Source organism: Oncorhynchus keta, chromosome 2 (genome assembly GCF_023373465.1).
Source record: "Oncorhynchus keta strain PuntledgeMale-10-30-2019 chromosome 2, Oket_V2, whole genome shotgun sequence".
NCBI classification, from domain to species: Eukaryota; Metazoa; Chordata; class Actinopteri; order Salmoniformes; family Salmonidae; genus Oncorhynchus; species Oncorhynchus keta.
This window is the reverse complement of record NC_068422.1, coordinates 42,777,278-42,794,657: the sequence shown is the minus strand read 5'-3', so window position 1 is coordinate 42,794,657 and position 17,380 is coordinate 42,777,278. Positions and strand designations below refer to the sequence as shown.

The following is a 17,380-nucleotide window of genomic DNA, read 5'->3' as shown; positions in this document are numbered from 1 at the left end:
AGTTCTGCTAGAAGCAAACCGAACACGTCGGTCATTTCCAACAATCCGCACTTCCCTAGTGTTTCTTTGACCAAATTAGAATTATATGCACAAGCATCCTACTGGTTCCAAAATGAACCCTTCTTTGAAAAAGGTTTCTCAAACCACCCGTCACATCTGCAAAGTGTAAAGAACGATCTGATGGCAGAGTATGGGTTCTTCAATTAACCTACAGGTTTATGAAATGACCTTAAGTTTCCTTTTTAACCTTAAATGATCTTAAGGATAAAAATCAAATTTAAATGTATTGGTCACACACGTGTTTAGCAGATGTTATTGCAGGTGTAGCGAAATGCTTGTATCCACCAGGAAGCTGTAATTTTTTTAGAGTGATGATGACACATGGAGGGTGGAATAGAATTTTTAATATAGATGAAAAGGCTGTAGTGTGATTACTTCAGCTATGTCTAGTTAATTGTGGCAGTAACAAGCAATCATACTATTTGTATGACTCTCCACATGACCTAATAATCATGCATATATAATTAACAATACACATGTATAAATGTGCATAACAATGTATTGCATTGACTGCTTGGTTTTGGACCAATATTGTAATCACTGCCGGTTATCCAAATAAGACGTTTTCCCCAATACATTCATTTCTGAAGGAAAGGGACTAAACAGGTTTGTCTTATCTTGAAAACAGTGAAGGATCATTATTGACTAGTAGGTTAATTAGTCACCAGATAGTCAACTCAACTCTAGAATTAGTCCTGTTTCATTGGACTCACATCAGGGAAGCAGGACTTTGTTAGATTAATCATTTGTCCTTTCATTATATAAAACAACCCAATATGCATGCTCTACTATGTGAGTGTGATGGAGATGAGCTTGTCTTTTTTTTGTGTCAGATATGATTTGTGTCTAGATAGCTAATGAATGCGCTCGATTCCGTGGTGTCGCCGACACTGGGGCCCTCTCGTTGATTTCCTGTCCTGGTGCAAACTGCCCTTTTGAGTGAACCCTGATTACAGGCTTGAGCTGATACACGAGCCTCCTCGACGGTGTGGCTGTTCATTCAATGCGGTTTTAGGATTGCTTAGTGTAGTCCACAGTATACATTTGGGTAGAGATAGGGGTGAACAATTTGCTCTATCGTTTTTAAGTAGAGTCACATTCTAAGCAACGTTGCTTGTTGGTTTCAACGTCGAAATAATGAACGCATAGATGTTTTAGCAGATGCGCTGATTTTACACACACACACACACATACCCGACGCACTACTAGTCTATATTTTCCATGTAGGCTATTTTTATTTCTTCCACCGACGATTTACGTTGTATTGATGCTCTTTAAAGATTTATAAAACATAGGCCTGACTAAAACATGGAAATAATATATGTAAATTATGTCAGATATTAAACCACCTCAACCAAACTTGTAGGCTACTACGTAGGTGTTTCTAGCCTATTGAACATACATTTTGGACAAATACAGCCTAACTCGAATAAAGGTTTCGCCATGATGTAAATATGTTTACACAAAAAGAATCTGACTGTGGAACAGTATGCATTTTCTGTAACTGTTTAATTTAAAGAGGAAGGAAAATATGTTCAACTCTACAGTCATATATATTCATTTTCTATACATTAGCCTAATGCAATTGGTTCCTTTCCTTCAAAAAACTATTTCAGCATGCCAAATGTGAACTACTGCAGTGTTTTCTTACAGCAAGAGCGCATTTTGATGTCAAACATTGTCTCTTCTAACATCTGTGACCTCTTTGGCAACCAACGGCTGTCAATTTACAAGACCGGTCTTAATTCAAAAAAGGAGACATGGCCACATTGGTCTCAATCTTTTCCAGGTATGCCGGATTTAACCCTGGTTGTCTGCCAAAATTGAATGCCCGGGTGTTATTATTAGAAGTGGACGTGGTAAATATAAAGATGCAGATTAAACAATCAGACTCACATTTGCGGGTATATTCTAATTCACCGGACATTCTCCATGAGCACCAAACTGGGGAAAGTGATTACCAATTACAAGAGAATTGTGCTTATTGCGCTCCTCACACTCCGATACACCCATATGCAAGTCCTGTTCTCACTTATGATAGTGTAGTAGTATTTCAGACTTAAACACGAGACTGCAATATAATCACTTGCTAGATAGGATCACCCATAATCGAGTAGAAGTTCACCATGGAATACCCCAAGTGAAGTCACAAACTCGGGATTAGCCTATATCTTTTTTTTAAAGGAAAGAGAACGGAATGCTGTCATCCTTACATCATGAAGTGAAACGTATTTCATATGGCAAAGATGCAAATAGTAATAATTTATTTCACAGTGATGTTTAAAGATGTGCCTAGTTGTTGAAGGCTATTATTACATTGTCAGCAAATGGCAGGGGCCATCTAGTGGTTAGAGTTTTGGACTAGTAACCGGAAGGTTGCAAGTTCAAATCCCCGAGCTGACAAGGTACAAATCTGTCGTTCTGCTCCTGAACAGGCAGTTAACCCACTGTTCCTAGGCCATCATTGAAATTAAGAATTTGTTCTTAACTGACTTGCCTAGTAAAATAAACAGAGTCAGCAAACCCAGGTCTATTGATGTCTGTAGGCCTACTCGTTAGAAATGATTATTTTTGGGCCTATAGACACATTGATTTGGCTATGAATTGTAATCAAACAGCCATCAACCTCTGTTTTTAAACTAATCAATGTATTGTTATCACCAGTGACTCAAGCCATGTGACCATGAACGGTTGCTCCTATAGTCTAAACAAAATTAGTGTTGGTTGAGAATGAATAGCCGTGTTCAATTTCATAGCATGACCATTTCTGTAAGGCATTGTTTTCTGGTTTGTTATATATTTTTTGTTGTTGCATTAAATTCATTTTGGTTTGGAAACCCATTGAATAGTAGACAGGTTGCCTACTGTTGACTGTTGGATAATCTAACCTATTGTCTATGGATAATCTAACGGATAACTTCAATTAATCACCAGATTTACCTCAGCTAATTATGTATACAGCCTTCTTCCCTGACACGAGTTATTATAAAAAATTATAGCCAAAATGTGGATAATGCAAAAGATATTGCCATATTTCTAGACAAACTTAAAGCCAGATTTGGGTAAGGTGGGATGTAAGTGCAGTCTAAAATAAAGATGTGGAAATCAGAATTAGGTTAAAGATTATTGGACATTATGCCGGTGTGCTGTGCTATGCTATGTGATAGTAGTAGCCCAAAGGTCAAAGAGCAGAAGTGAGAATGGGAAATCCAAAGATCATCTACCGATCATCTTGAAATGTTCATTTGTTGTTATTTTAAGTTATCCTAACACAACCTCAGGGTCTTTGCTAAACTATACATGACAGAGTCAACGCGTTCAATGGTTTAGACCTAGCCTACTCCAAATCAGGCCTTCATCAACTAACTTGAATTTATTATCGAAAGCATTTGTAGTGGAGGTTTGAGTTAAATACCAATGCCCCCAAAAGAAAAATCCACAATTGAATTATTTTTTTGTGGTTAAAGCTAGGAGTTGGGATGGGGAATAGTTGTTCTTTATTCAATCATTTGTCTCCAGCTCCGTGCACTCCTTTAATCAAAAAGGAGTGCACAGCATTTCCCTCATATTCTTTGAATGGACATTTCTCCCAACAATGGGAGCCTACACTGTAACATTTTTGGATTTGGTTTCTGTATGGCAGTGATACCTGGCTCAGCTGCATGGCTAATGAACACTGTAACCATCGTTTTCTGACCCTTCAAGACATATAAGCCTCAGCTCCTAATGCTGTTTCAAATATTAATAATACTAATATTAATACATTAATCATTTTAATAATAGTAGGCTATTAATAATAGTAATAATAGTAATGACAAATAATAATAATAATGAGTCATTAATGATAGGAAATGTGTTTGCTTGTGCTTAAGTAGCATCTTATTATTATGTCATTCATTACAGTTGTATTATGGTCATACTGTTCTATTTGGGGGTCACATGGTTAACCACAGTTAGCTGAAATCATTTATTCTTTTCTTAGGTTTTAACTTTTTTGTTGTTACTGCCACATGTATTTATCCATAGGGGATAGTCATATTGACTTAGGTTTTGGACAGTGGTATAAAGTAACTAAGTAAAAATACTTTGAAGTACTACTTAAGTAGTTTTTTGGGGTATCTGTACTTAATTTAATTTATTTGATCAAAACGTTATTTAACTAGGCAAGTCAGTTGAGAACAATTTCTTATTTACAATGACGGCCTACCCCGGACAAACACTAACCCGGATGACACTGGGCCAATTGTGCGCCGCCCTATGGGACGGTTGTGATACAGCCTGGAATCAAACCAGCCTGGAATCCACTACCTTCCCAAAGAAAATATTTACGTTTTACTCCATACATTTTCCTTGAAACCGAAAAGTACTCGGTTCATTTTGAATGCTTAGAAGGACAGAAAAATGGTCCAATTCACAGACTTATCAAGATAAAATCCCTTGTTGCCCCCTTGAGTTGTGCAGTGGTCTAAAGCACAGCACTGCAGTGCTTGAGGCATCACTACAGACCCGGGTTTGATCCCAGGCTGCGCCGCGACCAGGAGAAACATGAGGCGGTGCACAATTGGCCCAGTATCATCTGGGTTAGGGGAGGGTTTGGCCTGCCGGGATGTCCTTGTCCCATCGAGCTGTAGCGACCCCTTGTGGTGGTCCGGGTGAATGCACACTGACTTTGTTTGCCAGTTATACAGTGTTTCCTCCGACACATTGGCGGGTTAAATGAGCTGTGTGACTTGGCAGGGTTGTGTTTCGGAGGACGCATGGCTCTTGACCTTTGCCTCTCCTGAGTCCGTACGGGAGTTGCAGCGATGGGACAAGAATGTACCTACCAATCAGGGAGAAAAAGTAAAAAATATATAAATTCAAAACATTTGGTTGAGTAAGTTTGAGGGGTGAACGTAGCACTTTGGGATGTGTGAAACTTACTCCTCAGCCTCGTTAGCTAGCTTTTGAGGTGGCACGATTTGTTTGTGAGTCAGAGGTTCCAAGTTCGGGCCAGGTATGGGCTGAATAGGTAGGAAGTGGTACTCTCTAAGCAAGCAGCGTGACGTCCCATATGTCTTGAATGCTTGGAAGTCAGAGATTTCTGAGATCCCAGTTGTTTTGAACATGGCAGTCTCAGTGGAGGGAGAGCGAGCGGTTGAGGGCCTCTCCCGGTTCCTGCTATCTCCTTTCTTTTCTCCAGTGAGACTGACCAGAGAGAGTGAGTCTTCCACCTGATGGAGAAACTCGAGTCACACCGCATCTCATGCATAAATTCATGTTGTTCCTATGACCAGAGAAATTGAGATATTCATAGACATTAAAATAGACACAACGAGCTGCTAATAATAACAAAAACACAGGGCACACTTGGCTACTCTTTCATTGCCGCACAAGTGGATGTAGGAAGAAGTGCGTTTTATGATTTTTTTTAAAGTGCTGAATAAAAGTGTTGATAGTGCTGAATACATATTTAGACATGAACTCACTCGTAAAAACAGCATCTCTTTGCTGTGTTCTTTGACAGTATCTCTCTCTGGTAATGGTTTTAAAAGTTCAATTAAAAAATTAAGTTAAAAAATTTCACAAGAAATGGAGAAAAGGGGGAACAACTAGTCGCCATTAAAGAGCAGAGAAGACTCAGAGGGTTGGTATCCTCTGGAAACCAACTACATTAGGGCAGAGGGTTTTTATATTACCTTTATTCAGTGCAGTTTTATTTTTAAGTGAACATGGCTGGCAACGGTTTTGACCTTAAAAAAAATATATTAAATGAAATACAGACAAGACAATAACGACATTGACAAGACAACCATAAAAAATCTGACCATTTTCTTCGAGATTTTCATTTGTATTAGAATCCTATCCTAAGTTCATATGTCTTGTTGTGCTTCTCTCCAGGCATATGTCCTAGCTCCAAACACAGACCACGCTGAGGACTTCTCTGCCTTCCCACTGGGCACACACTAGTTGATTCAACGTTGTTTCCACATCATTTCACTGAAATGACATTGACGCAACGTGGAATAAATGTTAAGTTGGCGTCTGTGCCCAGTGGCTTAGCTTACCAAGACGACAATTCCCCTGGTTGACATTTGCCTCCTGGTGAAATGGGTTGCACTTTAACTCTTATTTAAGCACTGTTGTTTGGATTTTTTCTATTCCAACACACTGGTTATTTTGTACATTTTGGTGTAATTTCTCCTCCTGGCTTGTTTTCTGATAGAAGCACTATGAAGGAAATGTTCAATTAGGCCTGTGACAAGAAATGCGCTGGTAATGTTGATGGCTTGTCTCATCATGCTTTTTCCACTGCTGTATTGAGGATAAGGAGTTACCTGTCTAACATAACACAGAGGGTGTTCTTTAATGGAAGGCTCCAACAAAATCCAGGTAGAATCAGGAAGGGCAGCTGTCTAGGATCCTGACTTTTTTCAATATTAACTAACGACATGCCACTGGCTTTGTGTAAAGCCAGTGTGTCTATGTATGCTGATGACTCGGCACTATACACGTCAGCTACCAGTGACTGAAATGACAGCAACACTAAACAAAGAACTGCAGTTAGTTTCAGAATAGGTGGCAAGGAATAAGTTTGTCCTAAGTATTAAAAAACTTAAAGCATTATATTTGAGACAAATCATTCACTAAACACTAAACCTAAACTAAATCTTGCAATGAATAATGTGGAAATTGAGCAAGTTGAGGAGACTAAACTGCTTGGAGTAACCCTGGATTATAAACTGTCATGGTCAAAACATATTGACACAACAGTAGCTACTGTAGGATGGGGAGAAGTCTGTCTGTAATAAAGCGCTACTCTGCATTCTTAACAGCACTATCAACAAGGCAGGTCCTATAGGCCCTAGTTGTGTTGCACCTGGACTACTGTTCAGTCGTGTTGTCAGATGCCACAAAGAGGGACTTAGGAAAATTGAAATTGGCTCAGAACAGGGCAGCACGGCTGGCCCTTGGATGTACACAGAGAGCTAACATTAAGAATATGTCAATCTCTCCTGGCTCAAAGTGGAGGCGCGATTGACTTCATCAATACTTGTATTTGTGAGAGGAATTGACATGTTGAATGCACCGAGTTGTCTGTTTGAACTACTGGCACCCAGTTCGGACACCCATGCATACACCACAAGACATGCCACCAAGTCCAGAACAGACTATGGGAGGCGCACAGTGCTACATAGAACCATGACTACATGGAACTCAATTCCACATCAAGCAACTCATGCCAGCAGTAAAATTTGATTTAAAAAACAGATAAAAATACACTTTATTGAACATCGAGGACTGTGAAGCAACATAAACATAGACACATGCATACAAACACACGCTAACATATGCACTATACACACACGTACAAATGGATTTTGCGTTGTAGATATGTGGTAGTAGAGTATAGGCCTGAGGGTATACACTTAATTTATTGTGAAATCTGTTATGAATATATTGTAATGTTGCCTTGGCAGCACCTAATGGGGATGGATCCATAATAAATACAAATAAAAATACAAAATACACTAGCGTCGGCCTTGTCCAGCAGTTGCGCAGCCTCAGACCATAGAATATTGGCAGTCATTTTCTGATCATTTCCCAATGATTCTATGAATGATCACCATTCGTCGACACCAATTAGTGCTGCACACGGCTGACTGTTTGATTTGGTCTGTTTTGTCCTTGCCAGTTACAGTTAGGGGTGTTCTACATGATGTCCCTCAGTGGTGATTTCATAGATGTACAGCTACAGACTGAACATTCAGATCACTCATCACAAGAAACACTAGGGCTGTGTTTACACAGGCCTAATTCTGATCTTTTGACCAATCAGATTGTTGCAAAAAATCTGTTCGGCTGCCTGTGTAAACACACAGCTTAAGAACAGGAAAAACATACACTCCTGTGATCAGCAACCACTATCCAGCTGTGAAGTATACAATATATGTACAGTATTCAAGACTAAATGCACAAAGCTTGGGAAATTGTGAGCAGTGAAAAGCGAGGGGTGCCCATGAACAGAAAACATAGTTGTTTTTGTACAAGATGTCACCATGCTTTAATAATTGACACGTCAGAATCTGGTTCAAAGTAAGTAACTGTCAAGTACAACGGTGAGTATAAGTGGTGGTATTTTATTTTAAAAGGCTGGTATATTTCATGTTCTCTGAGCAGATATTTATTGCATGATAATCATGAATGAGATGAGGCCCCTTTAGGAACATCTTGTATGTTATACTGATTACTAAGGATCAAAAATAAGTACAAAAATATTTAAACTGTAAATAAGTAATTTGATATACTGAAAACAATGAATTAGTACTTTTAAGTACAGCAGCTCAGCAAAAAAAGACAACTGACTGGAAGCTTCACTGGAGAATGAAAGAAATCTGGGGCATTTTAAGTGAAACACAACCGTGCAGAATGCCATCGATTATTCCAGAGAGTGGAATCGTAGAAGTTCTTCTTTGCATTACATTTCCACCTGCAACATTCTGAAAGATGGTCTCAGAAGAGCATAACCTGAGTAAACACTGTGCTTGTTCTAGAGGGCCCACTTGAGCTAGGCTTTTCTCAAATGATTTAATCTACAAAACACCTCAACTCCCAAACAACTGATCATGAACTCATATCATACAAAGGTTAAGAAGATATCTGAGCAGTGCCTAGCTCAGAAGGACCTTCATCAACAAGTAGATTGATCCTGAGCTAACTAACATGTCAATCTGGGTTGCCATGGCATCTTTCTACTTGTACTTAAACAAGCAGGCAACGAGTATGTACATCTGAAATGACACTATTCCCACTACTTATGGCCAGGACTAGTAGTGCACTATACAGAGAATCAAGTGTTTTAAGATACACACACCCTTTATGTTATACTTTTGTTCCATTATATAAACAGTGACATCTAAAAAATCAGTGCCCTGTTAAAAAATGTTTGGGAAATTAATTGCAAACTAACCAAACACTGTTGACATCTTCATCATATCTGATAACTCGTTCTTCCTATTCCCAATTAGAGACATCAGATTTCATCAAACATCATCCCTTAATCAACAATGACTGGACTGGTTCAAGTAAAAATAAACCCAGACCACTCTTAAGAAATTAAGACTGGACTGGTATTTCTGTTTCAGCTGTTCAAAAGACATAAGAATTCCCTCCTCATAACAATCTTCCAGAAGAGCGATACCCTTATCAGACCATGGTCTAAAGTTACTATTCTGGAAAAACATAGGGATCAATCTATTGTTCCATAAAGGGGTTTTAGGGGAAAGGAATCCCCCTTGTCTGAACAGCTCATGCAGTTTGCACCATGCCAGGACAGAATGTATGATTAAAGGGTTGTCTGTGATGGTTTTTTATAGATTTTCTGTCCCATTTAAAAAAAAAATCTGCCCCAGTGTCATCATTCACCTCAAACTTTTCAATGTTCAAACATGAGGGAGAGGGACCATTGTCAAACCTCTGAGCCAGAAACTTAGACTGTGCAGCCCAGTAGTACATTCTAAAATTGGGGAGGTTTAAGCCCCCTTGACCGTAATCAAGGGTCAGTTTATCCGGGCCAACCCTAGGGGTTTTGCCGTGCCAGATAAACTGTCTGGTCAGCTTGTCGAGAGAGGAAAAGAATGCTGCGGGCACAGGGATAGGGAGAGATTGAAACAAATATAGAAATCTGGGCAGGACATTCATTTTAATTAAATGTATTCTACCCAGTAGAGTGAGAGGCAAGTCCATCCATTTACAAAGGTCACCCTCCACCTTTTGCAACAACCTGCCAGATTGAGTTCATATAGGTTGTTCAGGTTACCAACCATCATTATGCCCAAATATGTGAAGCCCATAGGCAACCATCTAAAAGGAAACTTGTGCTTGGTGGTATGGTGGTCAAAGACAGACAACGGTGAGATTTCGCTTTGATCCAAATTATAACACTGTAGTAGGATCTGCAAGTGAGAGAGGGAGTGTTCTGGGTTTGTTAGAAATAAGATAAGGTCGTCCGCAAAGAGTGATAACTTATGGGTATGGGGGCCCACCTCAAAGCCATGTATGACAGGGCACGTTCAAATAGCTTCAGCCAACGGTTCGATGGCGAGGGCAAAGAGGTGGAGGCTAATTGGACAACCTTGTCTGTTCACCCTATAGAGAGTGAAAGAGGAGGAAGTAATCCCATTGGTAGCAATCCTAGCTTTAGGAGATTTGTAGAGTGATTTTATCAAATTTACAATCACGGTACCTAAACCAAACTTTTCCAAGACGCGAAAAAGGTATGGCGATTCAACCCTATCAAAGACCTTTTCAGCGTCGAGGGATACTAGGTATTTTGTTTTTGCTAGCAAGGTGAATTATATCAAAGAACCTTCTGAGATTATTGGAGGACAATCTATTAATTATGAAACCAGCCTGATCTGGGTTGACCAACAGGGGAAGACATGACTCCAGTCTCTTAGATAGCATCTTGGTGACCAGTTTACAATCTGTGTTAAGGAGAGAGATTGGTCTATAGGAGGCGCACTTTAGCGGGTTTTTCCCTTTCTTGTGGATTACAGTAATCACTGCTTGAGAGAAAGATTCTGGAAAGCAGTTGTCTTCCCCGGCTTTTTTTAAAGTACATCCATAAGGTAGGGGGACCAACAGCTCCCTAAATTATTTATAGAACTCTGGAGTGAAGCCATCCTCCCCGGGAGATTTATTAGAAGGTAAGGATTTAATGGCCTCCGACAATTCAGGAACTGAGAACTGTTCACTCAGGCACTCTCTGTCTTCCTCTGACAGGCATGGGAGGTTGAGAGTGGAGAGAAAGGAGTCGATCTCTGATAGATCATCGCTTGATTGGGAAGTGTAGAGGTCTTCGTAGTATTTCTTAAAAGTATCATTATTTTCAGTAGGCCTAAAAGGCACTTTGACTGCTAATATACCTGCAATGAGTTTTGCTCATGAAACAGCCTGCAGCATCTTGACTTATCAGCCTTTGAGGCTGCTATTGAATCTGATCAGCCTGCCAGGAATAGCGCTCACCCACTGGATCATATGCATTAGCCTATAAGGCACGCTGACTGCTTATTTGCCTGCAAGGAGCTTTGCTCATGAAACTGCCTACAATCTGATCAAGCTCTGAGGCTAAAAGCTAATCTGATCAGCCTGTCAGGAATGGAGCGCTGTATATGTAAATATTAACCACAAAACACGAAGTGTCTGTTTATAATTATACAGATCAGTTATGCAAGCTAACAACCAGCATAGATAACTAGGTAGCTAACTAGCTAGCAAGACTACCTAGATAGCTCACAAGACTACCTAGCTAGTTCCAAAAACTGGGTCCTAGGGCCCCCCGTGGGTGTGTAACAGTATAATTTTAAACCGTCCCCTCGCCCATACCCGGGCGCGAACCAGGGACCTTCTGCACACAACGACAACAGTCACCCTCGAAGCATCGTTACCCATCGCTCCACAAAAGCCGCGGCCCTTGCAGAGCAAGGGGAACTAGTACTTCAAGGTCTCAGAGCAAGTGACGTAACCGATTGAAACGCTATTTAGCGCACACCGCTAACTAAGCTAGCCGTTTCACATCCGTCACCCTCACCCCCCTTTTGACCTTCCTCCTTTTTCCGCAGCAACCAGTAATCCGGGTCAACAGCACAATGTAACAGTATAATTTTAAACCGTCCCCTCGCCCATACCCGGGCGCGAACCAGGGACCTTCAGCACACAACGACAACAGTCACCCTCGAAGCATCGTTACCCATCGCTCCACAAAAGCCGCGGCCCTTGCAGAGCAAGGGGAACTACTACTTCAAGGTCTCAGAGCAAGTGACGTAACCGATTGAAACGCTATTTAGCGCACACCGCTAACTAAGCTAGCCGTTTCACATCCGTCACAGGTGCACATTTTATTATTGTCCCTAGCAGTAGACAGATGATTCAAAGAACCAACTCATCATCAAGCTTTGGTTATTTGAATCAACTGTGTAGTGCTAACTTAGCACTGCTAAGGCAAAAACCAGAGAAGGCAGGAACAATTTTGGGAAACCCTGGCTCACAAGACTAGCAGCCCTGCTAGCAAGCAAGCTACCGAAAAGCACACGAATATGGTTAATCTACAACAAATCAGTCTGATATAATATCTGTGACATATCAGTATAAAGTTGCCTCAATTTAGAAATATGTTAGCTAACTATTTTTCCCCCTCTAGGCTTCAGGATTATGTCTGTTTGTGGTTTGATAGCGCATTGTTCCTTGACTCGTTATTCCTCGGCTTGTCTTGGGGCAGCACGCAGCCTGGAATACAAAGCTGCCTGTCAGGCGCTGTTCCGGGCTTAAATGCCCACCAGCGATTTCTCTCCACATATTCATAGTTCAGGTTATAGATGAAAATGTAACCAGATATGTTTCCTAACGATCGTGTTACGTTCTTTTCTCTCTGATGAAACATTTAAATGATATAATTCAATGTAGTAAGTTATGTCACATTTAAGTTGCTAAGCGACCAGTATTGTACACAAAGACACGGCTCTGTTGACAGTTTGCTTGGTGTAGTAGCTATGTAAGTGAACAGTAGCAGTGGCTGCAGTACTGTCGGTAGCTCGTTTCTCTGGATGTGGCGACTGCGAATACAAGCCTTATTTTCTCTACAAACACTCCGGCAGAACGTTATAGCTATGTCTTATAAAGGCTTTATAAATTGTAACAGCCGTGTCTCCAAAGAAGAGCAGGAGTTTTATGATTTAAAAATTAAAGCTGCAGAATATTATAGGGCAAACGGCGTCCCACAGAAGATGGAGGGTGTCCTGAACGACATGTTCTTTGATAAGCCCGAGGATATTTATGGTTACCTGGTATGATTGACAATGATTCATTGATTCCTTAACTGCTGATATTATCATGCTTTCTATCTAGCTAATTTGCTAAGCCAATGTTAAGTTAATCAGCTAACTTACTGGAGCCAGAAGTCATGTGTAAATGCGGGCAAGTATTTGGGTGCTGAAATTCGTTTGAATTTTTCTTTTTAAATAAAAAATAAATTGTATGTACTGTCTAAACTCCAGTCCTCCCTAGTAGTGGCTGCACAACTCCATCGTAAATCGTGGAGTTGAGTTTAGTTGGCTAAATTAGCTTCTGTAGCTGACTCAAGGGGAACGTTATTTAGTCTTAGCTTACTACCATGTAAACAAAAAACTGCTATCTAACGTTAGCTAGTTTTGGCTCAAGTCGAGCACTAGTGTTACTGAGCACTGATGACCAAATCATGCCCTTGTTTAGGCCTAATTGAATCAGTAATCCTGCTGGGCTGTGGCACTGCAGTGCACCGGCTGGTGTGGTCCCAATACCCTGGTTGTTGTTTCTTTCTGCTGTGATTATTAAAAGTTTTATGAAATGTTCTAGGCAAATTACTTCTCAAAATTGTCATCGCCACCTGTGATAAGCAGACTATTGGGGAAAGAAATTTATGATGGAAAGGGTCAACTATCCCTCCAGGCACAGGTCCTCTGCATCATCAAAAACGAAGAAAAGGTAAGTTCATGAGCAAGCTAGCTAGCGAGCTCCATTTTCCTTGTACCAGGTTCTTTTCAGTTTTGTGCATATTCTCCTTGTTGGTAATTGACGTAGCCCACTCACTTCCCAAATGTTCAATTCATATAGCCAAATCTGTGATCAATATATGTAGAGGTTGCAATAGGCAGTGGGGGGAAAAGTACCCAATCATCATACACGAGTAAAAGTAAAGATACCTTAATAGAAAATGACTCGGGTAAAAGTGAAAGTAACCCAGTAAAATCCTACTTAGTAAAAGTCTAAAAGTATTTGGTTTTAAATATACTTAAGTTTCAAACGTAATATACTTAAGTAAAAAGTAAAAGTATAAATCATTTCAAATTCCTTATATTAAGCAAACCAGATGGCACCATTTTCTAGTTTTTAGTTTCTAGGCATGCTCCAACACTCAGACATAATTTACAAATGAAGCATGTGTTTAGTCAATCAGCCAGATAATTTTAAGCATTCAAAATGTAATGAGTACTTTTGGGTGTCAGGGAAAATGTATGGAGTAAAAATGACATCATTGGCATTAGGAATGTAGTGAAGTCAAAGTAAAAGTAGTCAAAAATGTAAATAGTAAAGTACAGATACCCTCCCAAGTAGTACATTTACATTACATTTAAGTCATTTAGCAGACGCTCTTATCCAGAGCGACTTACAAATTGGTGCATTCACCTTATGACATCCAGTGGAACAGCCACTTTACAATAGTGCATCTAAATCTTTTAAGGGGGGTGAGAAGGATTACTTTATCCTATCCTAGGTATTCCTTAAAGAGGTGGGGTTTCAGGTGTCTCCGGAAGGTGGTGATTGACTCCGCTGTCCTGGCGTCGTGAGGGAGTTTGTTCCACCATTGGGGGGCCAGAGCAGCGAACAGTTTTGACTGGGCTGAGCGGGAACTGTACTTCCTCAGTGGTAGGGAGGCGAGCAGGCCAGAGGTGGATGAACGCATTGCCCTTGTTTGGGTGTAGGGCCTGATCAGAGCCTGGAGGTACTGAGGTGCTGTTCCCCTCACAGCTCCGTAGGCAAGCACCATGGTCTTGTAGCGGATGCGAGCTTCAACTGGAAGCCAGTGGAGAGAGCGGAGGAGCGGGGTGACGTGAGAGAACTTGGGAAGGTTGAACACCAGACGGGCTGCGGCGTTCTGGATGAGTTGTAGGGGTTTAATGGCACAGGCAGGGAGCCCAGCCAACAGCGAGTTGCAGTAATCCAGATGGGAGATGACAAGTGCCTGGATTAGGACCTGCGCCGCTTCCTGTGTGAGGCAGGGTCGTACTCTGCGGATGTTGTAGAGCATGAACCTACAGGAACGGGCCACCGCCTTGATGTTAGTTGAGAACGACAGGGTGTTGTCCAGGATCACGCCAAGGTTCTTAGCGCTCTGGGAGGAGGACACAATGGAGTTGTCAACCGTGATGGCGAGATCATGGAACGGGCAGTCCTTCCCCGGGAGGAAGAGCAGCTCCGTCTTGCCGAGGTTCAGCTTGAGGTGGTGATCCGTCATCCACACTGATATGTCTGCCAGACATGCAGAGATGCGATTCGCCACCTGGTCATCAGAAGGGGGAAAGGAGAAGATTAATTGTGTGTCGTCTGCATAGCAATGATAGGAGAGACCATGTGAGGTTATGACAGAGCCAAGTGACTTGGTGTATAGCGAGAATAGGAGAGGGCCTAGAACAGAGCCCTGGGGGACACCAGTGGTGAGAGCGCGTGGTGAGGAGACAGATTCTCGCCACGCCACCTGGTAGGAGCGACCTGTCAGGTAGGACGCAATCCAAGCGTGGGCCGCGCCGGAGATGCCCAACTCGGAGAGGGTGGAGAGGAGGATCTGATGGTTCACAGTATCGAAGGCAGCCGATAGGTCTAGAAGGATGAGAGCAGAGGAGAGAGAGTTAGCTTTAGCGGTGCGGAGCGCCTCCGTGATACAGAGAAGAGCAGTCTCAGTTGAATGACTAGTCTTGAAACCTGACTGATTTGGATCAAGAAGGTCATTCTGAGAGAGATAGCGGGAGAGCTGGCCAAGGACGGCACGTTCAAAAGTTTTGGAGAGAAAAGAAAGAAGGGATACTGGTCTGTAGTTGTTGACATCGGAGGGATCGAGTGTAGGTTTTTTCAGAAGGGGTGCAACTCTCGCTCTCTTGAAGACGGAAGGGACGTAGCCAGCGGTCAGGGATGAGTTGATGAGCGAGGTGAGGTAAGGGAGAAGGTCTCCGGAAATGGTCTGGAGAAGAGAGGAGGGGATAGGGTCAAGCGGGCAGGTTGTTGGGCGGCCGGCCGTCACAAGACGCAAGATTTCATTTGGAGAGTGAGGGGAGAAAGAGGTCAGAGCACAGGGTAGGGCAGTGTGAGCAGAACCAGCGGTGTTATTTGACTTAGCAAACGAGGATCGGATGTCGTCGACCTTCTTTTCAAAATGGTTGACGAAGTCACCTGCAGAGAGGGAGGAGGGGGGAGGAGGATTCAGGAGGGAGGAGAAGGTGGCAAAGAGCTTCCTAGGGTTAGAGGCAGATGCTTGGAATTTAGAGTGGTAGAAAGTGGCTTTAGCAGCAGAGACAGAGGAGGAAAATGTAGAGAGGAGGGAGTGAAAGGTTGCCAGGTCCGCAGGGAGGCGAGTTTTCCTCCATTTCCGCTCGGCTGCCCGGAGCCCTGTTCTGTGAGCTCGCAATGAGTCGTCGAGCCACGGAGCGGGAGGGGAGGACCGAGCCGGCCTGGAGGATAGGGGACATAGAGAGTCAAAGGATGCAGAAAGGGAGGAGAGGAGGGTTGAGGAGGCAGAATCAGGAGATAGGTTGGAGAAGGTTTGAGCAGAGGGAAGAGATGATAGGATGGAAGAGGAGAGAGTAGCGGGGGAGTGAGAGCGAAGGTTGGGACGGCGCGATACCATCCGAGTAGGGGCAGTGTGGGAAGTGTTGGATGAGAGCGAGAGGGAAAATGATACAAGGTAGTGGTCGGAGACTTGGAGGGGAGTTGCAATGAGGTTAGTGGAAGAACAGCATCTAGTAAAGATGAGGTCGAGCATATTGCCTGCCTTGTGAGTAGGGGGGGAAGGTGAGAGGGTGAGGTCAAAAGAGGAGAGGAGTGGAAAGAAGGAGGCAGAGAGGAATGAGTCAAAGGTAGACGTGGGGAGGTTAAAGTCGCCCAGAACTGTGAGAGGTGAGCCGTCCTCAGGAAAGGAGCTTATCAAGGCATCAAGCTCATTGATGAACTCTCCGAGGGGACCTGGAGGGCGATAAATGATAAGGATGTTAAGCTTGAAAGGGCTGGTAACTGTGACAGCATGAAATTCAAAGGAGGCGATAGACAGATGGGTAAGGGGAGAAAGAGAGGAGAGAACAGGGATAGACAGACACATAGTTGACAGGCTACAGAAGAGGCTACGCTAATGCAAGGAGATTGGAATGACAAGTGGACTACACGTCTCGAATGTTCAGAAAGTTAAGCTTACGTAGCAAGAATCTTATTGACTAAAATGATTAAAATGATACAGTACTGCTGAAGTAGGCTAGCTGGCAGTGGCTGCGTTGTTGACTTTGTAGGCTAGCTGGCAGTGGCTGCGTTGTTGACACTACACTAATCAAGTCGTTCCGTTGAGTGTAATAGTTTCTACAGTGCTGCTATTCGGGGGCTAGCTGGCTAGCGAGCAGTGTTGATTACGTTACGTTGCGTTAAAAGAACGACAATAGCTGGCTAGCTAACCTAGAAAATCGCTCTCGACTACACAATTATCTTTGATACACAGACGGCTATGTAGCTAGCTATGTAGCTAGCTACGATCAAACAAATCAAACCG

At 42.3% G+C, this 17,380-nt stretch overlaps 1 protein-coding gene across 2 annotated transcripts in view; it reads left to right on the top strand.

Annotated features, from left to right (window-relative positions):
* Nucleotides 1-12,576: 12,576 nt before the first annotated feature.
* Nucleotides 12,577-17,380, top strand: part of eno4 (enolase 4) — a 36,617-nt gene continuing 31,813 nt past the window's right edge. Inside the window, exons 1-2 of one of the 2 annotated variants that reach the window (XM_052477005.1) lie at nt 12,577-12,884; nt 13,525-13,560. In XM_052477005.1, coding sequence (XP_052332965.1) covers nt 12,645-12,884; nt 13,525-13,560 — 276 coding nt within the window. In that variant the 5' untranslated portion in view covers nt 12,577-12,644. Of the gene's footprint in view, nt 12,885-13,431; nt 13,561-17,380 lie in introns of both variants that reach the window. The other variant, XM_052477001.1, reaches the window with a different exon arrangement.